The 23,642-nt window shown below is 32.1% G+C and overlaps 1 protein-coding gene across 1 annotated transcript in view; it reads left to right on the top strand.

The window, feature by feature from the left end:
- LOC140437112 (uncharacterized) overlaps positions 1–23,642 on the top strand; it is a 615,082-nt gene that overhangs the window by 42,770 nt on the left and 548,670 nt on the right. The window contains exon 2 of the mRNA XM_072526438.1: positions 14,181–14,539. Within this exon, the coding sequence (XP_072382539.1) occupies positions 14,280–14,539 (260 nt within the window). The 5' untranslated portion in view covers positions 14,181–14,279. The remainder of the gene's footprint in view (positions 1–14,180; positions 14,540–23,642) is intronic.

Genomic DNA, 23,642 nt, shown 5'->3' with positions numbered 1-23,642 from the left:
AATAAAAAAAGAAAAATATAATAAAATATGTGTATAAGATGGAAGGCAACCGTATATACGTATTTCTGACTGTTGGTCGTCTTCAGTACGGTGCAGCCAAGTTAGAAAAGGAGCATATTAACTTGGGAAAGGATCACTACAGGAGCAATGCGACCAATTTGTGACAATAATGTTAGAAGACTCTAAGGTTTCCAGAGCAACAACCAACACATCCACGGAGGAAGCTAAGCTACCTGAGGGAAGGAATGCCAAACGTTTAGAACGTTTCAAACAACAAGAAAAAGGATAATGTGAGTTAATAGTAAAATAATGGTAAAAGATATCAGCATAGCTCGCAATACAGAAAGAAAAATATAATAAAATATGTGTAGAAGATGGAAGGCAACCGTATATACGTATTTCTAACTATTGGTCGTTTTCAGTACGGTGCAGCCAAGTTAGAAAAGGAGCATATTAACTTGAGAAAGGATCACTACAGGAGCAATGCGACCAATTTGTGGCAATATTGTTAGAAGACTCTGAGGTTTCCAGAGCAACAACCAATACATCTACGGAGGAAGCTAAGCTACCTGAGGAAAGGAATGCCAAACGTTTAGAATGTTTCAAACAACAAGAAAAAGGATAATGCGAGTTAATAGTAAAATAAAGGTAGAAGATATCGGCATAGCTCGCAATAAAGAAAGAAAAATATAATAAAATATGTTCATTCCCATTCTCCTCTTAATCTCCATATGAACAATCCGAACAATCACAATGAATGAACTCCGACATAATAGACTACATCGAACAGAAGAGGTTAACCTGGTACGGACATGTCAGAAGAGCAGACCAAAATCGGTGGATAAATAGAATAACAGAGTGGAGCCCGATAGGAAGAAGAAAGAGAGGCAGACCCCGAAGATCTTTCAGAGATGAAGTGGACGAAGCAATGAGTAGAAGAAACCTACAGGAAGGGGACTGGCTAAACAGGAAAAATTGGAGAAAGCGGTTGAGTGAAGGAATACAGTGAAAACTGTGGAAATCCTTGTATATATATATATATATATATATATATATATATATATATATATATATATATATATATATATATATATATATATATATATATATATATATATATATATATATATATAATAATATGTGTATAAGATGGAAGGCAACCGTATATACGTATTTCTGACTATTGCTATGCCACAATTTTACTTTAAAATAAGTTTATTTTGACGTTTTTATTTCCACTTCGGAAATCGTTCTCAAAATACAAATTAAACAAATTTTGTTTTTGTTACTTACATAAAACATAATGTTATTTATTGAAATTTCTTGAAATGAATAGATGCATTCCACATTTAAAAAACAAATTGTAGTTCTGAAAAGAACTATTTTGTTAGAATCTAAATAAAAGTACAATTTTAATAACACGAAAATATCAAAAAACACATTTTAACCAAACCCTTTGTAACAAATGTTTAATGTGAAGCCTATTTACCCCAAAACCCTTATGAATTCTTCCGTTAAGTGATCTTCTTAAGAAGGTTAAAAAATATGTTTGGCTGATTGATAATAAAATTAGCAAAATTTACTTTGTGCTGCCATAGTGATTGACGATTATTTAATTCTTGTAAGTATACCAGTGATTTCATATACCTCAAAAATAAAAATCTAAAGAATTACATCGGGTGTACTAACCGGCTACAGAACTTCACTACCTCTGCCAATACAACCATGAGGAAATTGCCGATCTAGATAGTTCCGTACTATTAAAGGACAATGAGGCGGAGCTCCATCCTGCATGAAATACATATCTCTTCTTTGATTAAGAGGCAAATCTTCTAGATCGTGGGAAATTGTAGTTTGTAAAAACTGTAAATACGAGTTACCATCCAAATATGCTGGTAATTCATACGAACCCAACAAACTATTTCCGAATATACCACACCATACATTAATCTTAAATTCATGTTGAAAATGTGACTGTCGAAATAGGGGATTTCCAATATCCCAACTGTGGCTGTTTCTCCAGTTAAATACTCCTCTACGTGTAAATCTATCCTTTTCAGTAAAAAGAGTTTTTTTTAAATAAAATTACGATTTTGATTATTTTTATTGATCATGCGCAATGTTTTTTTTTTTTCATAGCGATTAAAATTTTATTTGCGTAATAAATGCAGTCCAGTGACCCAAAAAATACCGACATACTTAATAAATTCATCAAAATAACTGTGCCTCTTCATTTTTAACTTCAAATATCTCGAAAAATAATGACTTTATCGTTACAAATAAAGAGTGTATTATTTACATACAAATTATTGGAAAATCGAAAAATTGTGCTAAAATAACAATTCCACCAGTGGCGTAGAATTTGGGACGGGTCAACCATTCACTTTTACCCGTCGTACGCCTCTGGTAGTAGCCAGAAACGTTTATTTAACATAATTTAGTAGGGTGTACACAACATAATTTAGTTAGGATAGCCTTGATGATTTTCAATCTCCGATAGGAGTGGCACAAGAAGAAGAAGAAGTAGGGTGTACAGTACCTATACTTCGTGCCAAGTATGACAGGAATATGTCATATAATTTTAAAGTACTGGGTACAAATATTTTTTAAATTTTTAAATAAAACACCCTCTAACTCAGTAAGGAGCCACATTTTATTTAAGTTATTTGAGTTAAATCTTAATATTTTGAGCCCAGGAATCTACAGTTAAAATATTTTCAATTATTAATGAAACACTCTGTATTATATATTTTGAAGTAGATGACTTTATAATGATATTGTCATTATTTTTGAGTTGTGTTCCTTGGACGACTTTATTGGAAGATAGTCAATGCGATTACATGAAATTAACTTTAACTTAAGAATACCCTTCAGTACCTTTCCTGGATGTTTTAATCTCAAAGGAGGATACTGGATATGAGACTCAGGTGTATAGAAAACAAAGGCACACCAACAAATATCTAAATTACAAATCAAATCATAATATCAATATTAAAAAGGGAATCATTAAATCCTAATATACTTTGAAAAATTAAAGGCAAATATCAGCACAATTTTAATAATCAAATCTTGCCCAAGTACTTTTGATTATTAAAATTGTGCTCTATATTTGCCTTTAATTTTTCAAAGTTCATTTATTCGAGCATTCAACCTTATATCAATTCAAATCCTAATATGTTAGAGAAAAAATTACTTTTTCTAACGAAAATTCGTTCTTATGGAGAAATATTTGTTAACATCTGTTTTATTAAAAAAATATCCTTTGTTGTTTATAAATAAGGAATTTTCAAGAATAGACCGAATGGAACAGAACAACTTAGAATGGGGTCCTATAACATTCACTAGAAATAATACGAGGAAAATAACAATACCATACATAAAAGGATTATCAGAAAAACTTAAAAGGATAGCAAATAAATTCAACATTTCAACAACATTTAAAACGATAAATATATTGAGATCTATTTTATCAAAAACCAAAGCTAACAACGAACAAGAAAGAACGAAGAATTGTGTTTATAAAATACCTTGTGAATTCGAACATTTTATTTAGGTGAAACATCAAGACGATTAAATTTAGAATATGTTAACATAATTTTATATCAAAAATAAAGAATTTGATAGACCTCAAATATGTAAACACGTATAAAAACGCATAGGAAAATTAACATAGAGCTCAATGGAAATATTCATGCTAAGTCCTAAAAGAAACAGATGGTAAAAAGCAGACTGCAGTAGGATCTAGAAAGAAAATACCACTACAGGTAAGTCAAAAACATATCGAGAATGCATCATTTATGTTTGAAAATATCATACATACCATGCGGTCCCTATGTATAAAATAAATTCATTTTTGGCGTTATTATGCACTGTGAAACAAACCTGAAACAGGTCGATTTTTATTCTTAAATCGACAATTTACAGTATGAAAATATTATTTCCCTCTAATACCCCCTTTGAATTATAAACACCACCTCGAAAATTTTAAATAACAAAGGGGGTCGTATGACACCTTGTTAAGGCCATGATCGACAGGCGAGTAAAACTGCGGTTTTGTGGCTCGTCGGTAAAGCTCATCAGTGTATCATTGCAATACCGCGGTTTTATATACCTACGAGCCTGGCTCGCGGCTCGTCAGTTTGTTTTATTTTTTACTTGGCTCGTCATTTAAAACCGCGCGTGTATCACTCAGCCACGACTTTTTATTAGAATTTATATATTGTTTATGAGAATGTGTTTGTTTATGGAAATGTACATCGCCAGAATACAAAAACAAAACAACTCGACTTAACGCATATGTTAAACTTTTAAATACCCAACGTCTAGGACGTCTCCGTTTTTTTTTTGTAATTTCGTAGTATGCGAGGTAACATAAAACTTCACTTTCAGTTGAACACGGCAAGTTAGCTGTGGACGGTTGACAATGACTGTTTTGCTCGCTAGTCGATCAGCACTAACGAGCCGCGAGTAAAACCGTCGTTCTTAAAACCGCGGTATTATGGCTCGTTCGTCGATCACCCACTTTAGAAAGCGATTTTAGTCATCTGTTCAGCAATATAAAGTTTTTGAGTTTGTGCATCATAACTGAGAAAATTAATTTTTACAATTAAATTAAATATTCAGCTTGACCACCATTATTCACTTCTTGACAATAACCGAAGCGATTTTGGAATTCTGGTACATTTTGTGATATGACCTATGTATTTTGTTACTTTCTTCCATTAGCCCAACTTTGAAATTAGCAATATTGCCCGGTCTATTAAAATATACGTTAGAAATAATCAGGTATTTTCGTATTTGTTATGCTAAACATTAGGGAAAAAACTTTGAAGGTAATAAAATATAAGTCAAAAAGCCAAATAAACAATTGATATAAATCATTTAGGTATTTAAAGTTACTAAAAGACGTCAGTATAAAAGTTGTGCGCGTATTAAATTTAATTATGGCTCATTTGTCCGAGACTCAAAGAATAGACATTTTAATTGTGATTGGTTGTGGTAATAAAACAAGAGGTTTCTGAAATGTTTGATAATGAATACTCTGGTCAACAAGTTTTGCAGTCTACAGTTAGCAAAATTGAAAAGAAGTTTCGTTATACTGGACATGTAAAAAATATTGAAAAACCAGGTAGAAATGTTAAATTTACCGATGAAAAAAATTAGATGTACATTCTAGAGAGACCATACTTTTAAAGTTCAGTTGGTTCAGGAGTAAAATGAAGATGATTATGATAGAAGGCAAGAATTCTGTGAAATGATGATGGAAAGAATAAACGCAGATTTGCGATTCATTCGCAGTTTTTTCTGATGAAGGGATGTTTCATTTAAACGGAACAGTTAACAAACAGAACTGTAGATATTGGAGCAGAGAAAATCCTTACTGGGTGTGTGAGACTCACACGCAATATCCTAAAAAAGTTAACGTTTGTGCTGGTATCATTAACAATAAAATTATTGGTCTTTATTTTTTTGGGGGCACAGTTGATGGTAAGGTTTATCTAAATTTTTTGATTAACTTTTTAGTGCCTACATTACGAAGATTTTTTCCTGATGTTAATCATCCAAATGAGATAGATCGATCTAATTACTATTAACAAGACAGAGCTCCACAGCATTTTGCACGTATAGTCTTCTTCTTCTTCTTCGTGCGACTAGGATTACTCCTGTTTGTCGGCCTCTTATTCTGTTTCAGTCGTTGTTGACTGTACATTATCTTTCCACCTTTTTGGCGGCCTTCCAACGGGTCTTTTGCTATACGGCTTGTTGTTTTTATAAATGTTCGCTAACCTATCTGGTCCCATTCGGTTTACATGTTCGTTCCAGTTTTTTTTTCTTGTTTTTATTCACCTGTTAATATTTTGAATTTTGCATTGTTCGCGTATACTCCTGTTGGTTTGTCTGTCTCTTAATGATATGCCCGATATTGATCTTAATACTTTCATTTCGATATTGTTGATTTGTTGTTTCGTCTTTCTTGTATCGATCCTTGTCTCCGCTGCATATGTTAGAATTGGTCTTACTGTTGTCTTGTATACTTTCATTTTGCTTTCCATGGTCAAATATTTGTTTCTCCATATGGTTTCTCGGACGCAACCACTTACTCTTGCCGCTTTTGATGCTTGCCTTGTGGTCTCTGTTCTTATATCCCTGTCACTAGTGATTTCTACTCCTAGGTAATTGAATTTCATTACTTGTTCTACAATTTTGCCGTCTATTTCTAGTTTGCATCTACACTGCTCTTTACCGATTACTATACATTTAATTTTTTCACGTATAGTTAGAAATTATTTAAACGAGGTTTTTCCCAATAGGTGGATTGGAAGACGTGGAACGATCGAATGGCCGGCTAGATCCCCGATTTGACTCCTCTCGATTACTTTTTATGGGTTTATTTAAAATCTAAAGTATATTTTAATAGACCAAACAGTATTGCTGATTTAAAAGTTAGGATAACGAAAGAAATTAACAAAATAACCCCCGAGGTAGTACAAAATGTTGTGCAAAAATCGCCTCGGTTATTGTCAAGAAGTGAGTAATGGTCATTTTGAACATTTAATTTAATTGTAAAGTACATTGAAAAATACATTCTAAACATTATGTGACATTTTTATCTTCATTTAACCTAAAATTTTGTGATAGAGACATTATCAAAATTTTACATCTTAATAATTTTTCTGTTATGATTACACCAAACTTAAAAAACTTTATATTGCTGAACAGAGGACTAAAATCCGGTTCTAACAAGGTGCCATACGACCCCCTTTGTTATTTAAAATTTTTCGTGCGGGTGCTTATAATTCAAAGGGGGTGCTGGAGGGTTATAATACTTTCATACTGTAAATTGTCAATTTAAGAATAAAAATCAACCACTTTCAGGTTTTTTTCATACAGTACATAATAACGCTAAAAATGAATTTATTCCATAAATATTGACCGCATGGTATAAAATTAGAGTTTGATATTAATATTGAGAGTAAACTAAATATAAGGAGAAATACTTACCATGTCAAGAGAGTATCAGGAGTTATTTTATTTTTCCTCAGGAATTACTATGGGACCACTAACTGGAGAATTTAACTGTCATCATTGCATGTGGTTACTTTTGCTATGATTTTTTCACAGGTATTCTTAATTAAAGTTAAAGTTGATTTTATGTAATCGAATGGACTTTATCTCATCCTACTTTAAAATGTGTTTCATATGTCATATGTCAATATGAATGAGTCAGATAAAATTAAATTATTAGAAGAATTTATTATTATCGAGCAACAAAAACAAAATTTGTTTAATTTGTAGTTTAAAGACGGTTTCCGAAGTGGAAATCGAATCGGCAAAATAAACTTATTTGAAAATAAAATTGTGGCTTATTTTCAGTAAAAGTAGGAAATTGTGTTAAATATTCGGTTTAGCTTAGGACTATCTCCATTCCATTTTTTGTGTAATCCTGTTTCCTAATTTTATAATTATAAAACTGAGGTTTACTTTATCTTTTTGAACGTCACCGAAACTTAAGTTAGATTGTTATCCTGTACTGGTATCCTTCTCTATTTCTTTCTCGTGGTTTTAGAGTTTCCGCTAGGAATATTTTTAACAAAGTGGAGTTATTTAGCATAATCCTTTTGTTATACTTTGTTATTCTTAAGGAGCGCTTTCACCATTTTTGTTGAAGTCTGATATCATTAATTGCTTCCCATAGCTCAATTCTAGATATTGAGTTGAAAACGTTTCTTTTTTATGTGAATTGTTCAAATGTACAAACTTGTGGTCTATAAATGATTACGCTGTTGTAAACTCTGCTTGGTTTTCTCTAATTTTTTCCCTTGTACCTTTTTCTGACTTTTACTTTCAGATTTTTCTATATAGTCTGTCCATAGACGATATTACACTGATCCTTCTATAGTTCTCGCATTTTTTTATTTTCTTTCTTATATATGGATGTAATACATTATCCTGTCCATTGGGTCGGTGAATCTTTGGTCGGTGATCCATTGTTCATTACTACATTTGATATTCTTCCTGTATCTTTGAATTCTTTGCTCTTTAGTGTTTTGATTGATTTTTTAACTTATTTCAAGACTATTATAGTTTGCTCCCTTACATGGTTTTCCTGTTCCTCTTTTGTTTTTGTTTCTTTTCGTCTTATTTTTTGGAGATAGGTCATGACACTGAATTTTTAGTTACGTCACCCCATCTCTACAAACGTTTTTTCCAATAGTTTATTCTTTTCATTAGTAACTATTCTCTTTTACTTCTTTATTGTTATTTGCTAAGCTCCAAGTTGTTTCTTGTAGAAAGAGATTCTGTTTTTACTTCGTGTTTATTTTAAGTGTTAGGTGCAATTTAACGCTATATTGCATGAATTATAAATATGGAAACTAAAATCATTTCTTGTTTTGACATAGCTTTCGTGATAAATTTAACAATTCCTCTAGAATTTTTGAGTTGCCTCCCCTTTTTGGAAAATATGGAATGAGTACTGTAGGCAACATTATGGAATAAAACTAAACATACCTACTATAATAAAAATAGAACTTGTGAAAACTTTATTCGTCATGAAAATTCTTAAAACAATTAGAAGTTGTAGTGAAACAAAGAAATATTTTACACTTTTGGCATTGAACTTTAGGAGTTCTTTTACAATTAAGATATTTACAGCTTCCTTTTCGTTAAAAAAATATGGACCAATGACGCTCTCTTTTAGAACAACACCTTATTTTTCAAAGGGTTTTTGAAATTTCTGCTTTAAAAGCTGGTAGAGGTAACTGTTCGTTTTTTGATAATTTTGAAGAATTGCAATCTTTTCTATATAAAAAGACAGAAAAGATTTGATTTCACGTACAAAGCGTCTATGTATCTGTTGATACGTATTTCGACTTAATAAGTCTCATCAGAACAGTTATTCATAGCCGTTCATTCATAGAATTCAATTTATGACATTATTGAATCATTTTTTAAATTTTTATTCTAGACACTTCTCGTTTCAAAATAATTTCATGTAAATACAATGTCGGATTTTTTACAATTATCTGTTCGACTATTGTATCAAAGTGCGACAACAAAAGTTTCATATGAGAGTCAATTTTCATATTTATGCAGTTACAGCAATCAATTGGAAGGGTCCATTTATGCAACGAGGGAGAGTACGATATACAAAATGTCGAAACCATTTGACCATAATTTGTAATTTTGATTATTGATATTTATGATGATTATTTTGATATATAATTTTTTACTTAGGTACTAAATTCCTTTCAAACTAAACTTAAAATTTTATTTTTAAACATTCTATTTAGTTTATATAATCATTAAATTTACCATTAAATGATATTTATTTAGATTTTATTATTAATTTAATATTTAGTCCAACTTTGACGGGTCTGTCACAAGTAAACAACGTATGCTTTGTTGATACGTTAGCAGGTGGCGTTACGAGCAAACATAATAATTTATTGAGTTGTTTTAATATAATATAACTTGTTTAAAATATAAATGAAAAAATTAAATTCTATAATTTTAAAAATTTTAGTTATATGTATTTTAAAAATACAGAAAACATAGGAAGCTTGAATTGATAATGTACCATGACTGAGAAATTTATTGCATTTGTAGAGATGATTATTTTTGTCGCTGCTTTCGAAAGGTATTTGAAAAGTATGGCTTCAAAAAACTTTTGTTAGACTGAACATAAAACTAAAGAAAAGCAAAACATAGAGAAAAGCTATTGAAATATGGGAGACAATACTTCTCCAAGAGTGAAAGAACGGTGGTGGGGTACAATTTTAAAATTTTATTAAAGTGAGAGAGGGAAAGAATTTTTTATATTAATATTTAATGTTTTTATATTGTTTTTAACATTTATGTTACAGTCCTGTAACGTATTTCGTTATCCACATAAATAAACATTTCGATAAATGTTTTTTTTTAATCTTAATTACCTCACAAATCAGACAGACTCTTTTGTATTTTTTCTAAGAAATAGTATTTACATAATATCTGAGGCGCCATAAAAATTAGATCAGATCTTCTTTAATGATTATAAAAAAATAATTTAAACCGTTTCTTTCTTCACACCTTTATTTTTTATTATTCTATTTTTCAACTTATTACTCAAAAAGTTTTTAATAGTCGGTCATAAAATTTACTATAAAATCTTTGCACGCAATAAAATATAACCATATCGGTCTACTCAGTTATCACACACATTATATCTTTTTCACCAGTTAACGCAACTAGTTTTGTTTTACGTATTAAACGTACATACTCGTTTACATAGCCAAGTAGTTTGTAAGCTAATTTATTTTAAAACAAATTGTTATAATAAAAGTGTTTGTAGAATCAAAAGTGCCCAAATAAAATAAAATTCTTAACTCGCAGTCTCAATATTTCTTCAACATCGAACTATACCTTGCTTCGACAAAGATTAATTAATCGGCGACTTTTATAATTAAACAATATAAAAGATGTTGGAGGAAAAGAACCATTCCACAGCAATTTGATTTATTTGTTTGTCGATTACGAAATCATTATATTTCAAATGTTTTAATTGTTGTTTTCTGCACAGAGGAGCTCTATATAACATACGAGGCCATCAGAAATGAAGGATGAATATATATGTCCAATCTAAAACTCGCTGGTATCTATCTTTCGCCTTAAGTGTGTATATTACCATAGAAAAATAAAAGCAAGAGGACTATAAATAAACTATATTTAAAGCAAGTAATCAGAATAAACAAATAACATACATACAGAAGATTATATATACCAATAAAATACGCGTGACAAATGCTTTACCAAAAGTTATAGAATTAACGTAAATACACAGCTATTCAGAAACTAAATATTGTGATACGAACTTTGAATACCTATGTCACATAAACCACTTGTCTAGTATGCTAAAATATGATACAACAAGGAAGACCAATGACTTTCACAGCTGATTGCCATATAAATATCGATGTGAATAATAGGATAATTTTGTATAGGAGACAAATAATATTAGATAAAATGTATAAAGATACAAATGGTAAAACAAAACTACAATTCTTATACAATGCACTAAAGAGGTGTTTAAATAAACGTAAAATGTTCTGTTAAAAGTAATAATTAAAATGTCTCAATTCGCGGCACAAGATTCAATAGAGTTCAGTATAGAAAAACATGAATTTGCAGCAAATAAACGTATTTAAATATAACAGAAACAAAATGCATAAATCAGTAACCGGTACTCAATATTGCAGCAAATAGTTTTGTCAACAAATAGTATAGGTTGTACTTATCCACAATGGAATGATAGCACCCGCTATCGAAAACGATGTATTTTTCGACATACAGCAACCACAAAAGTATCGTCCATGGAGTAGCGGGCCGATACCCCTAACTCGACACGATCGTATTGGTTGGCAGATAAAACTCGTCTCCCCGAGAAAGGCGGTTGGTTAACGAACTGTTTTTTTTAAGTTGACCCTACGTGTGGGCGATAATAACCCAAGCGATCTGCAACTTTAACGAAATACACTCAATTTTATGTACTTCTTTGTTAGCAACAATGTATGAATAAACACTCTTTTGTTTGTGATATTGTATTAACAACCGTTTAATTGTTCGATAGTGTCTGTGATTTTGTAAGTGAAATCTTGGCTAAACTATACGGGGAGTATCAAAACTAGCAAAAAGTCTGTTAATAGTTAAGCAATGTTTATATAAAGTTTCAAAAGTAGGACACCAACCATAGAACACCAATCAGGACCTTGAATAAAACCTTCAAATCTTCAAAGATTCTAATCCAATGGGGTATAGAATCATTTTTATTTAAAAAATAAAAAATTTTAGACATTCCAATATCAGATGCTACTCTGTTTAAATACAATGAAGCCTCCACACATACACACCCAGCACACAAAAATGCTATGCTATGAGACGAATAAAATGCTTTTACATTTTATTCCTCTCAAAAAGTAAGTGTTTCTAGAAATCTAACTCCGACCCTGTTTTATTATTCCAACCTGCAATTGCGACGAACTTTGACATTGAAATGCACGACAAAAGTTAAAAATGTCGGCTGCAAATAAATGATGAACGCTCAATGTCTAATTTGCTGCCATTTACTATTATCATTGTACCGTTTTAACCATCGTTTATTAACATTTAATACATGACTAATTGCTCTCACAAAACAGATGAGAGCGTTGTTTACAACATTTTCTTTTTTCTTTCATAATCCACATCTCCAATTTGACAGCTAAATGCAGCTTGAAAGATGATGTGAACAACGTGGTAGGTATGCATGTAAGACTTTTTTTAAAATTTGCACAAGACTCGTTAATTTAATAAATCAGTTCAGTTCTTGATATCATGCTGACGGTGTGCATGTTATATTTAGAATAAAAATAAAAGACATTAGAATTATTCGCAGATCTACCAACAACAACCTCATTAATAAGGTAATTACTTTGTAGATATATTGAAAAGAAAACTACTCAAAAAAAAACTCAACGTCAATAACTCGGTAGACTGGCGGAATATAACAGTGTCAAATTGATATGGGTACCAAGCCATCGGTGAATAAATGGCTACGAAGGAGCTGATGAACTTAGAAGAGGATCAGCTACAAAATACTTTAGTCCAGAGTCAGTCAGTAGTGCCAAAGAGCATTGTTTGCTACCGGAAAAAAGCCAGGATCCGAACACAAAATAAACTACTCCGAACTACTTTCCTACTTTCCTAAGTAAGATAACAGGATTATAGCGACATACGCTGTCCTGAATTTGATTCGGTTAGGAAACCATGTTGGAGTTCTATTACCCAGGACTCTCACATGATGAGAATTTGGCTGATAGTTGTGCCCCTATCGCGCATCAGAGTGCTATAGGGGGGAAAGCGATGGTCTGGAGCATTGGAGCGCGGTGGAGTGACTCCTGTTTTAACTCGAGTTAATACACTTCTCTGCTCTTCTAGCTCTGATCTAGTGGAAACTCCACCAGGCCTCTAGGTATTCGTCTGGGACTCGTCGATACAGCCGTCCCTAGGATTAACGTCGAAATAATTCTGTACGTATTATTATCTCGGATACAAACTTATTTTGTTATTTTATTTATTTAGAATATATTCTTATTTAAATTAAACCTGAGTTTTTCTTAGTCTGTTGTCTAAAAGAGCTACTGTCATCCAATGTACGTTACATTTTTTCTAATGTCTTCACTTCTCTTTCGATTTCTCAGCGTATTTTCTGAGGTTCTTCTAAGTACTCCCATCTCTGCCGTTTCGAGTAGTGGCTGTGTCAGGTCTTGTTTCTAAGGCATATGTCATTATTGGTCTTACATTGGCTTTATAAATTCTTAACTTCATCTCAGTGTTAATGTGTTTTTTTGGCCATATAGTGCTATTAAGGCATCAGGCCAGTCTGATAAAATATAAAATATCAAATTGGCAGCTGTATGATTGAGTATGCGATCTAATAAACGGGCTATTCGTGATTTGATTCTGCGTGAACATGAATCAGTTATAGAAGGTTTGAACTCATCAATTAATTTAGTTATATTTTCTATCGTATCATTTATAGCACTTTGCGGTTCATCAACATTTGATAAAGTGCTGAATTATTTTCTCTAGCTATTAAAGGTTTTAATATTTTTTTCTTTCTAATTTAACTTCCTTGTAGAATGAAAATAACATATACATAATAATGGAGGTGAGTGAGAAATTAATTTTCGGCCCCACAGCTATTCAGTTTAACCACTTTTTTCTCTAGGTTTTCAACAAAATTTAAAAAACCAAATTTATGTCAAACAGAAAAGTTGACGCTTAAGTATTACTAAAAGGGAAATGAAAAGGTCAATTAAAATTTACAAACGTTTATTTTACAAAGCCAAAAGCTCAGGGTGGTAATAAATGATATATAAAAGAACTCATACATACTTTAAAAATTGAAGAAGATGCAAAAAAACTTTAATCGGTCTTATAACCTGCAAATACTGTTTGGTTTATAACCCTAAACATAAACTAATCTAGATCTATCTTTTCCAATGAATACAATTTTTTTCGTACCTTTCTTGTAATTTATTATTTAAATTTCTTTTCTTTGAGACTAAAACGATACATTTTGAATCTAACGTGATTACAATAAATAAAACATTCGATATACCAGATTTATTTTTAATTTAATTTGATATATTTTTTTTCAGCTTTGCGCGATGTCCTAATTATCAACATTGACCGTTCTCGATGGTGCTAACGGTGCTATAAGAACAAGTCCAATTACTCAGTAATTCATCCTTATCGCCATGTTATCGTACATGCTTCCGGTGGACGAGAAGCCTCCCCCGGGTCCTACTAAAGGTCACCTGCAGCTCTCTCTGGGCGGCGGTGACCATGTAGCCAACGGGAGGACTTCTACGCCCATTTCCAAGGAAACAAGCATCAGTTCGTTTGCTAGTGATTTGACCACCGCCACGGCTAGCCACAGTTCGATGACTCCAACCAGCACTAGTGAAAAAGGGAAGCCTAAGTTGATGATTAATGGAAAACATCCTACTCTTAAAAGGTGAGTTATTTATTCCGTACCTTAGGTTGTATTTTATAATTGAATTTTTCAGTTTATTTTAATCTATTCACTCTACCGCTATATCTAAAGCCTGTAACTACTTTTTTTACCCGTAGATCGATAAGATGATAATAATCAAACCGTTCATCTGATGCAATGTCCATCCTTTACACCAACTAATAGACCTAATAAATATCTAAAAATATTATCTATTACTACGCAAATGTTTTTTTACTAAGTTAACATGAATTTTGATTTAAGTGATCCAATTTATCAAAAGCAATTATACAAACTACTGTTTTTATCAGTCAAGAAAACAGCCTTGTTCGATCCAATGATCGGTGTCGCAATTGCTTCAAATTGTCTAAGGTATATGAACCAAAAAGATTTCCCATCAAATGAAGGCGATTTGAATCTCATATGATGTGTCATTTTGTCTCTCGGTGTTTCTTCTTTTATTACTGGATCTGAAACTACTGCATTAACTAGTGGCAGCACTTTTGTATTGGTTATCATACTCTCTAATTGTTTGATCTTCTCTTCTACGTCATTTACATTTTTCGTCTCGTCGTTTTGCCTAGCTACTTCTTCAATAATTTGAGAAGTAAGTTTCATCGAATCTTTCATCATTCTTTCTAGACGTTTCTTCAATCATTTGAGAAACATTTTCGAATTTATGATCATTTTTTTAGAAGTTCTTAATTTTTAGAATTTTCTTTAGAAGCTCTTCATTTATCCTTAACCATTTGAGAATTCACAAGGAAACTAAGTTCCTGTAGCTGGCTGTATACCATGTATCACAAAAACTTTTAAGTAAAAATCCTTTATAAAAGTTATATAAATTAAAACCCAAACGGGCTATGCCATGAAAACAAAACGTTTTCGGAAACCATGTTCCATCATCAGTGTCTAGGTGTACATGTTTTGAGCCACTAAATATCAGGGTAAAAACCCGTTAAAATGTATCTGTTACAATTTGGTTTACATTATTTGGTATTATATTTTAAGATGTTAGAGTTACCAGTGGATATGGTAACATGGCGACGTATGACTCCACATGAAGTTGCCGGTCCTGAGACGAAGTGACTTTACCGGGATCGTAAATATCTACTTGCTATCATTATCCTTAATGGGGTTCAAAACCAACAAATAATATAAATTTAATTAATGGTGGTAGTAATACCAGAATTTCTCCGAACAGGGTTGGATTCGCTGAGGATCTCGTCAGATACATAAACATTTCATATTCCAAGATAAGATAAAGACTGTCCAATGTGCCTCCAGTAAGTTATCGTTCCATCATTTTCGTGGTCTTCCTCCTGATCGTCTTCCTATTGGGGAACCGTCTCTTGCCGTTTTTACTACTCTGTTTGTTGTCATTCGGCTTATATGATCGTTCCATTCTACTCTTCTATTTCTTACCCAGTCCTTGATGTTCTCCATCTTGCATTTTTCTAAGTGTTTTCATCTCTGCTGTTTCTAACATCTAACATGTTGGTTTGATGACTGTTTTGTAAATTCTGCCTTTCATTTCTTTCCTGATATTTTAATTTCTACATATTGTTTCATTCAGGCAACCTGCGGCTCTGTTTACTCTATTTAATTGATATTCCAGCTGCCTAGATATTTAAACTCCTTGACTTGTTCTATTATCTGACCTTCCAGCTCCAATTTACATCTTAGTAAATTTGCTGTTATAACCATGCATTTTGTCTTGAATTAAATTGGTGCAGCATATGTTGTAAATCATGTTCACTTTACAATAGTAGTATTGAGTCGTCTGCATAGCAGATTATTTTAAGTTTTTCTTTCATTTGGTATCCTTTTTTAGTTCTTACTTTTTTATTATTTCATATATAATCAGGTTGAACAATAGATCACCCAGGCAATCTCCCTGTCTTATCCCATTGCCAGCTTCAATAGGGTCAGTTAGTTCTTTTTATAGTTTTACTTGTATTGTGCTGTTTTGGTAGATATTTTCGATCGTTTTGATTATTCCTAAAGCTATCTCCTTGGCGTAGAATAAGTGTATAACGCCTCTTACATTGACCCGGTCAAATGCCATCTTATAGTTCACGAAACATAGATATGCCGGTTTGTTGTATTGTAATAATTTCTCTTGCACTTGCCTTATTATAAATATAGCGTAGGTGCATGATCTTCCCGACCTAACACCTTGTTCTTCTGCTAGTGTTATAATTTCATTAAGTATATTTTGTTATCACTTTGGTTGTTAATTTTAGTGTTGTGTTTAATAAATTCATTTCTCTGTAATTTTCCGGCTCCTATTTGTCTTCATTTTTGAATAGAGGTATTATGATGCTTGATCTTTATTTTTGAGGAATTCTGTTTTGTTTTATTATTTTTTGGATTAGTTTTAGTAGTTGTTTGGTCAGATCTGGTCCTCTGTACTTTAGGAGTTCGTTCGGTATTCTGTCCTCTCCGGATGATTTTCTGTTTTTTAAGTTCCTTAATGCTTTCTTTAAATCTTTTTTCTCAATATTTATTTCTTTATTTGCCGTCAACTCTGGTTTTGGTGGTCCATTATCGTTACCTTTAGCAAATAGGGATCGAAAATAGTCTGCCCATGTTTGCTTTTGAATGTGTTTCGTTTTTAGTAGTTAGTTCATTTATTTTCTTTGTTCACTGATAATTCTCCATATTTCTTTCTGTGTTCCGTAGCAGTCGTGTTCCATCTGTTTTGAGAAGCTCTGCTAGTGTTCCCTTTTTATTTGTCTAACTATAGTATTGGTTTCCTTGGTTTCCCTTGCATAATTGGAACAATTATGCAAGGGAAGATACAAGGGAAGAGAAACCCAGGACGACGCAAAATATCCTGGCTAAGAAATTTGAGAGAGTGGTTCGGTTGCAGCTCATTAAAATTATTCAGAAGCGCGGCCAATAAAATTAAAATAGCGATGATGATTTCCAGCCTCCGATAGCAGAAGGAACCTGAAGAAGAAGTATTGGTTTCATTTCTAATTCGTTTATAGTGGTTGTATGCCTGTTGTGTTTGTTGTGTTCTGTATTGTAAAAAAGCTTTTTTCTTTTCTTCACATTTTGACTTCACTTCTTCTCTAAAGGATAGGGTTTTCTTTTTTAATATGTTAATGTTTGTTACTTTCATTTCTCCAAGTGGTTCTGTTGCAGCGTTAATTATGTTATTTTTGAGTTTTCTCAGCTTTCCTCGATGTTATCGTTTTGTGTTGTAGATGCAGAGGGGTATTGACAATAATCGACAATCTATATCCCATTTGACAATTAGGAAGAGAAGAAAAATCTCCCATTAGCTAATATTTTAAAATTATCAAGAACATGAAGAAACAACAAAACTTTTAAAATTATAACACTCACGAATTTAAATACAACAATCAGTCCAAAAATATCTATGACAAGTACAATTATTTTCTGACACTAAAAAGTCCCACCATAGTTAAAACATCTTTGTAAATATTTTATTGAACTTGCGTTTCTCGTAATGCTTTTATAAAGCAGGAAGTGATGATTAAGGAACAGTGTCTCGTACCCATAAAAAACCAATTATTTTAACAATGGAATATGTTTAGAATACGAACCGAAAAGCGTCAGGACAATACAGTTAATCCATGCGTAAGTATAGTGCTAACTAATTTGACCAATAGGAGTATCTAAGTACGCAAGAGCAATCGAAATTATCATGAAAGCGTTTCACAGACGGTTTAATTCTTCAAATAGACGGGATGCGACTTTATAGGCCAATAAATAACTTGTAATTGTGACGCCATATCAATCTCTGTAATAAGGGCACTGAATACTTTGTAGAACACCAGATACTATTAAAGAATTACAACAGATGTACTAATGGAGTTGGCCAACCTATATTAGGCTTTTCACCATCTTTTTTTCAGTCTGTGAAACGCATATACGGACTAACTGCAAAAAGAATAGGGTCATTATTTGCATGGATAAATTTGACTCATATTAACACTTAAGTCATCCCAGAAAACTGGAAGTTCTTTTAGGACCCATAATAAGTGAATACCATCGTAATTTTTTAACAAAAATATAGACCAAATATACATGACACATTTTTTGAGTATATCGCTTAATATATGACCTGTATGTCAATTTCCTATAGACGTTTGATGAAGAGGATAAAAAAAGGTGAAAAAATAAATACTTTTACCAAGTATACCCAAAAATGTAGTTAAAATTATAAAATAAACCATAAACTATCCCAAAGCAGTTATGTATATAACTAGAGAGTTGGCAGATGCATTAAATGTTAAAATGGAATCAGGTAAGGCAATCCCGTCTTGACAGCTCTTTTCAATCTAACTTTATAACCAATGATCAGTAAATTAGATTTTATCCGCTGCATAAATAAACAATCTACCCAACTATATGAAAAGGGAAACAAAAAACTCGAAATATTTAATATTGTCTGAATATTAACGAGAGACAGAATGTAGAATGTATGGCGTGCACAATATCAGATTGACATAAAAATCTAAAGGTAGAAAACTTTAAGCTAAAAGCTTTAATCTTCAATTTTTCATCTCTTTCTTGGTCTACCTTTTCTTCTTTTTTGAATTGGCTTTCGTGATAGTACCATTTTCGGCATTCCTCTCCCATTATGTCAATGTATCTTAAGTATCGCATTCTCTATGCTTTAATTACCGTCATTATTTTTGATTCGTTAAATAGTTCTTGACCATCTATTTTTATACCTCCATATATTGCTCTTTGTATTTCCTCTCCCATCTTTCTGTAAGGTCTATTTCTGATTTTTTAACCCACGTTTCGCATGCATATGCAGCTGTAGGCCTGATAACTGTTTTGTAGATTCTAATTTTTGTTTTTATTGAGACATATTTTTTGTTTCCTTTGGCTATTCTTGCCTTTATTTCTCATTCCTTGTGTTACTTTTCATCTAATTTTACACCCAGGTAAGTAAATTCTGAAAATCTTTTAAACGTGCATGTATTTTCTCCATCTATCTTCAATGAGAAATTGTTTTCTTTATCTGCTTCTCCTATTATCATATATTTTGTCCCTACCAACCAAAACTATAACAGTTTCCTGCCAAAATAACAGGCGAAGAGAAAAACATGAGAAGTCGGTCGTTTTTACCTACTTGGTATTTCAACTTCAAATGGCTGGAATATAGTCCAACAAAAGATGCAGCTTTATGTTTTTTGCACAGATGCTTTGACATGAACGACAGTACTAAGTCTGGATTTAAAAATGGAACGCTTTAAAATGCATCAAAATACTAGTTGTCATGAATTTAGCACAGAAACTTCGAAGAATTTAAATTATATGAAGAATCTAATTGATATAATTATAGTTCTAGTAAAAGATGAAAAACCTCTTCTTGGTCATGATCAGACGGAACGAAGCAATGAAAAAGGATTGTTTCTCGAAATTGTACTTCTTAAAAAATATGACTTTACATTTAAGGCAGACTTAAAAGCGGCCCCAAAAGCTGCGCTTATCTTAGCAACTGCATTCAAATAATTTTTTACATTCTGTCAAAAATGTTTTGTCAAATTTATTTTCAAAGAAGCCTTAGATAAAGATGCCTTAGATAAAGATGCAGGCATTAAAATCGACGGGATTAATGACAACAACCTCAGATACGCAGACGACACGGTACTAATTTCATCCAATAAAAAAGAGTTGCAACGAGTTATCAGAAACAGAGTGACCGAAACATGTGTTAAATATGGGCTAAAGTTTAATACTTATAAGACAAAACTTATGGTTGTCAGCAAAACAGATGTACAACCAATGAACATCAGAGCATATGGAATAGAATTAGAAAGAATCTGCAATATCACCTATTTGGATGCCAATATTAAGGATAACTAAAATATAAGCAAAGAAATACGAATACACATTGAAAAAGAGAGCCAGAGCCGCCTTCTATATATTAAAGAAACTTCTCATTATTAGAGATTTTACATCGTAAAATCAGATTAATACGATGCTCTACATATTCTCCACATTGCTATATGGCATGGAGAGCTGGACTATTACAGCAACACCACTGAAAAAAACTCGAGGTCTTTGAGATGTGGATTTACTGACAAATATTGCGGATAAGTTGGGTTGAACGAATAACAAATGAAATAGCTTTAAACCGAATGAAAAAGAGCACAAAATAAACAAAAAAATAAAAATTCGAATGTTACAATATTTTGGTCATGTAATGAGACATTCAGAGAGGTATAACCTTCTACATCTCATAATACAGGACAAGATCGGCGGAAAAAGAGGCACAGGCCCAAGAAGAACATCCTGGCTTCGAAATCTCTGATAGTAGTATCAAGAGACATCCGTTAATCTGTTTCAAGTTGTCGTAAATAAAGTTATTATTACCAATATGATGGCCAACGTTCAATATAATTGAACAGGGTACTAAAAGGAAGAGATTAAAAAATGTAAGAGATATTTAGAACGAAGTGAAAAAGCAGCCAGCCTCTTCCTATGATTGCAGACGAGATTTCTGATGTCACTCGCCTCGAGCAGAATGCTATTGTTTTCAGATATATCCCTAAGGGTAGTACGTTTCTAGCAGAAAGGCATTTAAACGTTTAAATTTAACTGATGCAGAAACGATTTTTGAAACAATAAATTCTACTTTGCATAGTATGAATGTTTCTTGGGAGGATGTTGATGCTGTGCTTTGACGGAGCTTCAGCGATGTCAGGAAATTTACTGGTGTACAAAAAAGATGTATAAAGAAAAATATTAAAATTTTGTATATTCATTGCTATGATCATTGCCTTAATTTAGTATTGGTAACCGCCTGCGCTAATAATATTGAAAATCGAAAGATTTTCGATTTTTTTTCGTGTAACACAATTGGTTTATTCTTATATTGAAGGCATTGAAGGTAATATAAAAATGCACGCTGGTTTTGAAGATCACAAATAATAAATTAAAAACTTTGACACCTTTATCTGAAACACTTTGGGATTGTCGTGCTGAGGCAGTTGTCGTGGTCAAACATAAGCTTGAAGCAATTATAGAAGCTATTGAAGAGACAGTTGTTGACTTAACTGATGCAAAAGCTAGAGCTAACGGTAAAGGGATACTACATCATATAAAATCCTTTAATTTTAGTATATGTTTGGAAATAATGTATCCAATTCTGTAAATGGTGGTTCAATCACCAGACCTAGATATTTGTTAAGCTATAGACGGAGTATCAAACTTAGTGCTTGCTTGGAAAGAAATAAGGATCGAACCATATATATTTGATAATATTTATTCTAAAGTAAAAGACAGTTGTGTGTGAAAATTGTCATTCCTACTCCAAGAAAACGTAAAGTTTTTACTAGATTAGATAATAATGCTGGAAATGCATTTACAGTCAACGATAAAAAAGAAGTGAAACTCATTGTATTTTAACCGCTTTTAGACCGAATGATTCAGTCATTAAACGATAAATTTAAGCTAGAATATAAAAAAATATTTGTTAAGTAGGTTAAATCATATCGTTAAATATAGATGGGCCAGGAAATCAATATTTAAAATACACCTCAGAATATTTTGATTAGAATTATTCAGAATTAGACTGAAGTAAGACTTTGGAAAACAAGAAAAAGTAAAAATTTTCTATCTTCGAAAGCTCTCGAGCGGCTCGATTGGATGTCTGAGCATAATAGAAAATCGACATTTCTAGTGTCTGTTTAACCAACTAATGGTAAAATTTGCCACAATTTCTGTAACAAGTTGCACTTGTGAGAGAACTTTTTCTAAGCTGAGCACAATAAAATTAAAATTGCGATTGACAATGCTGCATGACCGTTTGGAATATCTAATTGGTTGAACGAAAACTTTCTGTAAATGTAGACAGATAGTGTAGTTGACGAATTTAAAAAAATCGTCGCTTTCCTGCGACGAATGTCATTGTAATGTGTTGTTATAATAAATTTTTAGTGTCAATGTGAATTTTTATTGTAATTTTTATACAGGGTGTCCATAAACTCTCCTGACAAACGCAAACAGGAGATTCCTCACATGATTTTAAGACGATTTAACCTAATTCACCTAGTCCGAAAATGTTTCTAAGGGAGTTGAGCTCTTTGAAGATGCCGCCTTGTAAGTAGTTTTTTTCTAATACCTCCAGAATAGTTCTATTTAGAAAAATGAAAACTGGTAAGATTATTTATCCTTCAGAGTTGAATTGATTCCATTAATTGCGAATTTCTAGTACTGCTCATAGGCGTCCATTTTGGGTATGTCAAGGGCTATTTTAACGAATAATTTTTTTGTCTTTAACTTTTAAGCATTTATGATATAAGATTATTAAATTTTAAGGTATTTTAAAATTAAAAGGTACTCTTACTTTAATTCTGTGGTATACACCAATATATAGAAAAATCACATCACATCATTTTACAAATCAGGTAAAATATTTTGCAGGAAATGTAAGTAATCAGCACCATTTAAACGAGCAGGCAATACCACGGGTCCAAGTAGATAATCGTCAACTATTCTTATCCAGACGTTTATGCTAAACCTATGCTGATGCTTAAATTCTTAAACAACGTGGAGATTGTCATCAACGTACGAATAATAATAGGCATAATCTACATTAAAAATTCCATTTTTTCTGAATGTAGCTTCGTCACAAAACAAAATGTATCTGAAAAATCTTTATTTTGATTTTTCTAATTTTGTAACCATGTAGCGACTTCTTTACGAGCAGGGAAATCTCTTTTATAGCGGTGCTTGTTTCCTTTTTTAAAAGAAAAGGAAACATACATTTTTGTTGTGTAAGATATTTCCTGCGGAAGATTTTGAAATTGTGGGACGGACACGTGGCAGCGTCTCCATGTTCGCCTCCAGTCTTCGAACGCTAATTTCTAAATTTTCCTCAACTTCCATTAAAATAACATCTTCATGTGCTGCTGTTACATCATTATGTCGCCCTGTTTCATAATTTTTTGGGAACACTGAACTTGTTTTTCTTAATCGGGAAATTTTTCAGCGTATCTACGTTACTGTTCGAGCGTTACATTTCATTTCGTTAGTAAAAACCATTTTTGTTGAATTTAAATTTTTGTGTTTGAATGCCACAAAGTAAAAACTAAAAAAGAAACTTCACGAA

Source organism: Diabrotica undecimpunctata, chromosome 3, assembly GCF_040954645.1.
Source record: "Diabrotica undecimpunctata isolate CICGRU chromosome 3, icDiaUnde3, whole genome shotgun sequence".
Classification (NCBI taxonomy): Eukaryota; Metazoa; Arthropoda; class Insecta; order Coleoptera; family Chrysomelidae; genus Diabrotica; species Diabrotica undecimpunctata.
This window is presented reverse-complemented; position numbering and strand designations above follow the sequence as displayed.